General features: G+C 44.3%; 1 protein-coding gene across 1 annotated transcript; it reads left to right on the top strand.

Moving 5' to 3' along the window:
• The first annotated feature begins 93 nt into the window (after positions 1-93).
• On the top strand, positions 94-5,699 carry PHLDA1 (pleckstrin homology like domain family A member 1). Its single transcript, XM_019514754.1, has 2 exons — positions 94-680; positions 1,663-5,699. Exon 1 carries the CDS (start codon positions 225-227, stop codon positions 672-674), a length of 450 nt encoding a protein of 149 aa, XP_019370299.1. The 5' UTR covers positions 94-224; the 3' UTR covers positions 675-680; positions 1,663-5,699.
• Positions 5,700-6,100: the final 401 nt, after the last annotated feature.

Genomic DNA, 6,100 nt, shown 5'->3' with positions numbered 1-6,100 from the left:
CTGCCGGCTCGAGCCCGGGCTGAGGGGAGGGAGGGGAAGGGGCCGGGCGGGAGCCGCCTTTTCCGCTGGGTGTCACTCTGGGGTGGGCGCAGCGCGCTCAAAAGGCGGGAGGGGCGGGGGTGGGAAAGGAAGGACCCGGCGCCGCCTCCCCGCGCTGCCGGGCTGCAGCGAGCGCACAGCGCCGGCCCCGCCACAGGAGCCGAGCCGAGCCCCGCGCCCGCAGGATGCTGGAGGGCGGCTGCAAGGCGCTGAAGGAGGGCGTGCTGGAGAAGCGCAGCGACGGGCTCCTGCAGCTCTGGAAGAAGAAGCGCTGCATCCTCACCGAGGAGGGGCTGCTGCTCGTGCCGCCCAAGCCGCCGCCCGAGCCCGCGCCGCCGGGCGCCACCGAGCCGGGCGCGGCCAAGGTGAAGGAGCTGCACTTCTCGCGCATGAAGACGGTGGACTGCGTGGAGCGCAAGGGCAAGTACGTCTACTTCACCGTGGTCATGGCCGAGGGCAAGGAGATCGACTTCAGGTGCCCGCAGGAGCAGGGCTGGAACGCGGAGATCACGCTGCAGCTGGTGCAGTACAAGAACCGCCAGGCCATCCTGGCCGTGCGCTCCACCCGCCAGAAGCAGCAGCACCTGGTGCAGCAGCACGGGCCCCGCCTGCGCAGCGCCTCCAACTCCGCCTAGCCCGCCAGGTACCGCCGCTGGCCTGACGCGCACGGGGACACCTCGCACACGCACACCCTGTCCTGGCACAGGCAGGGGCACCCCCTGACGCGCGCACACTCAGACCCACCCCTGCCCACACGCACGGGCACACCCTGACTCACACACTGTCCTGGCACAGGCAGGGGCACCCCCTGACACACAGGGACACCACACATACGCACACACAGAGTCCTGGCTCAAACAGGGACACCGTGACACACATAGGGGCACGGACACCCCCTGAGATACAGGGACACCACATACATGAGCGTGCACACATGCAGTCCTGGCTCAGACGGGCACCCTGGCACATATAGGGGCACAGATACCCCCTGACATGCACAGGGACACCTTCGCGCACACAGTCCTGGCTCAGACAGGGGCGCCCTGGCACATACAGGGGCACGGACACCCTCTGACATGCACATGTCCCCTCTGACACCTTTACACACAGACATACACGCACTGTCCTGGCTCAGACAGGGACCCCATGATACATATGGACACCCCCTGACAGACTCCCTGGCATGCACAGGAACACCTTGATACACTCACGCACTGTCTTGGCAGAGGTGGGGACACCCTGGTACATATAAGGATGTGGACACACAGGGACACCCTGACACACATACGGACCCCCCTGACAAGCATCTTGACACAGACCCAGACCCTGACACACACACACACACACCTCACCCCTGCCCCTTTTGACCCTTGTTAGCAAAGACAACTGGAGGAATCATAGAACATAAAACTGCCGTTTGCTGGGTCACACCAGAGATCCACCGGAGGTTGTCACGCACCAGCAGAGAGTGCATGCTGATAGAGAGAGTGAACTGGGTCTGACCTGGGTGTTTTCCTTAGTTTCTCTCCCATTTGCAGGCTCCAGCACTTAAAGTCTAAGATCTGCGCACACAGCGTTTGTCAGGCTCTTCAGCTCCCCCCCTTATACTCTATTATTTTATTCCAGGTTGAACTAAAGAAGCCCTCCAGGCAAGGGGATTGAATGCAGTCCCCTTTGTGAGCGTATCGGTCGCTTGATCAAAAAACTTGGTGAACAAAAGAGAGCAGGTAGACTGGAGAGCTTCTGTTCAGCCACCTGAAAATGTCATCTACTTTTCTGCACAATCCCATCCTTGTTGCAGGGAAGCATTTAAAGTCCTATAGACTCTGACTATTATTTAAGAACCTTGGAAAGGCTCATCTGGCTTAACAAGACTCCTAGAAGACTCCTAGAACATACGACGTACTGTAACTTTATTTTAATGTATTTTATTTTATGATTATTTATTAGGGATTCTTCTTTTGAGGCTTGTTTTGAAAGACATTTCTGAATGTAGGCCATTGTCCAAACAGCAAAAATCAAAATTTAGAGAAGATATTTAGCTTCCTAACTTATTGAAACCTTTGGAAGGGAGGGCGGAGAGAGAAAAGGGAGAAGGTTGTTGGAAAAGCCGTGATTTGTATCACCATGGTTTTTTTTTTTCACATGCAGTTCTACAAGATTTTTTCATTTGTACCTAGAAGATTATTTTAGAAATGGTTTTTAAGGTTACCAAGGAAAATACAACATGCAGTTTAGGATTTGGATAACAATCTTCATGCACAAGACATCTATTCTCTCCAAGGAAAGCGATGTTTTGGAACCCGATTTAAAGGTGATATGTGTGCTTATATTTTTAAGCATGCCCCTGGAAGAGGAGTATTAAATTTGATGTTATGTTTGACTACATGGGGAAAAAATGAATATTGATTGTTGCTAGAGAAGTTAAACAGTGATATTTTGTTACTTGCAGAAGTTAAAAAGGAAAGTCTGACCAACTTGGTTATTGTTCTGATTAATATTTTGTCCAATTAATACTATCCTTTGCTGCACCTGTTCATATTATGATATGAAAATGGTGTAGGAGTTGAAATATTTATTACAATTTCTCTGCATCTGAGTTCAGGTTTTTTCCATACCCAGCATTTCTGAAAGGGTCACGTTTGTGCCTGTAAATACACTTTTCTGACAGATTTTAAATGCCTTGCATTGGAATTGCTCTTATTTTAAAGCCCATCTTGTATATGTCTTAAAGTGTTCAAACAAATCATTTTAGCCATCATTTTCATAAACTGAAAGTTGCTCTATTGTTTAGAGAAACTGGATTATTTTGGTGCATATTGCTACCAGCTGATTGGAAGTGTTGCAGTCATGTTCATAATATGTTAATGAAACTGAAATGGTAGAAAACAAAAGGACTGAGCATCCAATTGGAGTATTTTCCTGCTATCATTAAGGGCCCATCCAGAAAAGTAAAGCTACACAAACCCATGTGCTTAACTTGCTTTTCTGGATCAGTCCCACCACTGAAATGGACAGTGTAACTCTTGTGAGTTTAATGTGGTTTGCCACCCATTTCACACTGCTGTAACTGAAGTTCTTTGGGTTTTTTTTTAAATAAATAGTGGAGTTGTCTTTAGAAACAGATCATGAAGAATGGCCTGTTATCTTTGAGTCAAGGGAAATACTTCTTTCTATCAACATATTAGGGAAATCGCTCTGGCTAATTGCAAGCTACACAAATGTAAATAAAATCTTATAAATGAAAAGTTCTAAACAGGATTTTATAAATAGGAAATAGGTGCAGTTTAAAAATGTTGCATAATTAATTCATACTAGTAGTGTAGTACGTAAAAAGCACATCAAAGAAAAGATGAATGTGACATACCTAGTGAAAGTTTAAAAACAGTGTGAGGGGGATTTTTCAGTTTACTCCCCACCCCAAATAGGGTCCCAGTCCTCAAGGGCCTGCCTGCATTCTGATTACATGAGGGCACAGAGCATCTTGAAGGATGAACAAAATTATATATAAATTAGGCCTGATCCCGTGAACATTTTAAAGCATGTACGTAGTCCCATTAATATTTACGTGAGTAGTTCCAATGAAAAAGTGACATCCTGGAAAATGTTATGTGAACAGATGGCCCTACCCAGCTTTGGGATCAGGGTTTCTTGTGCGGCAGATATGCAGTTGTCCTAAAAATGCTATTACTTTGAGGTTAAACTAAACTGAGGGTCTCAGCTCCTAGTAAGATTGGACCCTTGACTTTGAGCAAAGGGAGAAAGAAAATGGAAAAGAAAAGAATCCTGCAATTTCTGGTTTTCACAGTTTGGTACATTTCCTGTCTCTGTTCTCACTCTGAGATGATGGAGCTGGAAGTTTGTGAGGTTTTTGAGTACCAAATCAACAAAAGATACTGCGAATTTATTCCTTTAAAACCACTGTCATTTATTATGCCAGACATCCACCTTTTAAAAAATGCTTTTTGTTTTGTGGTCAAAACTTTTTAAGACTCATTAAATACGGTTTATTGGTCAGCTAATAATCTACCTTTTCAGAAATGCTATATATAAAATCTTGGCAGTTCATTGACTAGAATATGTACTCGCTCTAGGAGAGAATTCATGTAATTGTTAAATGTATGTCTCCGTGGGATCTGAGAGAGAAATTCTCCAAGAGATTCGGTTCTTCCTACTTCAAACAAGCCTGGTCTAAAGCCTACTGAAGCAAATGGAAGTCTTTCCACTGACTTCCATTGATTTTGGATTGGGCCTAAATCAGGAATGCTGTTTATTTTCAAAGCACACTTCTGGGAAAACATCAAGGAAATTTTTGGAAAGTTTTCAACAATGTGCAACTGATAAAGGGCAAGAACTTAGTTATTTATCTTTAGCTCACACTTACGCATTTACCACCCAGTTTAAGATCAGTCAGTGCCCATTTTCTTGTTGCATTTTTTGGCTTATATTGGTACTCTGATCACTTACTTTCAATATAATAATTTGCATTATGAACAAATGTTTTGCTATATGTTCGTGCCAAATATGTTTCCTTTTACTTGTTGAGATTTCTGAAAATGCTGAGATCAGCCAAATGTCTGCCATGATGGGTGATTTGCATTTCAAAATCCCCTTTGAGTCAGTGGCAGCCTTGATGGCATAAATGGAAGGAGTTAATGTGTATGAGGACTGTACATCCTTCTCTCTTCTAATAGCTGTCTCTTCAAAACAGAATTGAAGCAAGTTTAGGTGGGGGCATGGTGAAGGCAGCTCCTGCCTGACCAGTATAAATAAGACTTACTCTCCTATGTTGTTCAATCTGGCAATGTTCTCAAATTCTAAATTCACTATGGGTTTTTTGGAGTTTTTCAGGCGGGGTGGGGAGCATTGAGAACAGTAGCAATTTTAGACCAAAATTTTCCATTTTTGACTTTGATAATGATTTTTTGTTTTGTTTTGTGTTTTTTCACCTCTCTCTCTTCCTGGAATTTCTTCTCTGAATCTATTTTGTTAAATATTGTCTATCATTGACATGTTCTTGGTAAGCAACTGCCACTAAAATAGGTCCAGTGCGTTTTGCATCATCAGTGGTAAAGCAACATGTATAATCTTCTGTGAGGTTCATAAGGAAAATAACTGCGTTGGCCTCTCCTTTTATGTATGTGTGTGTGTGTGTGTTGGAGGGGGATTGAGAGAACAAAGGACTCCAATTTAACAGGAAATAAACTATCATGCCAATAAAAACTCGAAGTGCTCGATTTAGCTAGTAGTGACATGGAAACCTGCTTAATGAAGGAGGTCAATGTGTATCTTGGTAAAGACAGTGGAAACTGAATGTGGAGCAAGCTGGATTCAGCAAGGAAATCCAAGCTCTGCTGAACCATTCTGTATCTCAGCATTCAGCAGAAGGAAGATCAAAGAAGACGTTATTCTGTTACATCCTGAAGTAACTGCTTTTCTTTAAAGTTCATGATATGCAAATGCCAGCTTCTGAAAAATCAGCTGCAGTGATGTACCAAATGTTTTTTAGCATATCCTGTTGTGAGCGGAAATATCAGTGGTTTGTCAAACAAATTTGTGTGTAAATATGACTCATAAATAATTTCTGAGAGATATGATTTATTTTTCATATTTTTCAAAATGCATTCCATTTCCAATAAAGAGGTATCTATTGAAATAAACTGTTGAAAGGAATTATCCTTGGGGGGGGGTGTCCCAGATTAGAAATGTTTAAAGGTCTGATCTTAAAAAGCCTTTCCATTGACTTCAGCAGGCCTATCAACGATGATGATTTTTGTGGAGGGAAGGGAGGAGCTTCCCCCCTTTTTCCCTAAAGAAAAATATACCAGTAGTTTCAAACAGGAATCTGTCCACATCTTTTCTAAGGGGAAAGTAGTAACAGTAGTGATCAGTCACTCTTCTTTTACACCCAGTGCTGTTGTACAGCACAAGGTCCCTCAGTCAGGGCAGATTTTTGTGCCCACACAGAGTTCCTCTGATTTCAATGTTGCTTTGCTTGGCACAGAAGCTCACCTACATGTAAAAAGTTGTAGAAGGGAGACCTCTGCCTGTAATCTTATCA

The sequence above is a fragment of the Gavialis gangeticus genome, unplaced genomic scaffold (genome assembly GCF_001723915.1).
Source record: "Gavialis gangeticus isolate Ggan-Ray unplaced genomic scaffold, GavGan_comp1, whole genome shotgun sequence".
In the NCBI taxonomy this organism is placed as follows: domain Eukaryota; kingdom Metazoa; phylum Chordata; order Crocodylia; family Gavialidae; genus Gavialis; species Gavialis gangeticus.
This window is presented reverse-complemented; position numbering and strand designations above follow the sequence as displayed.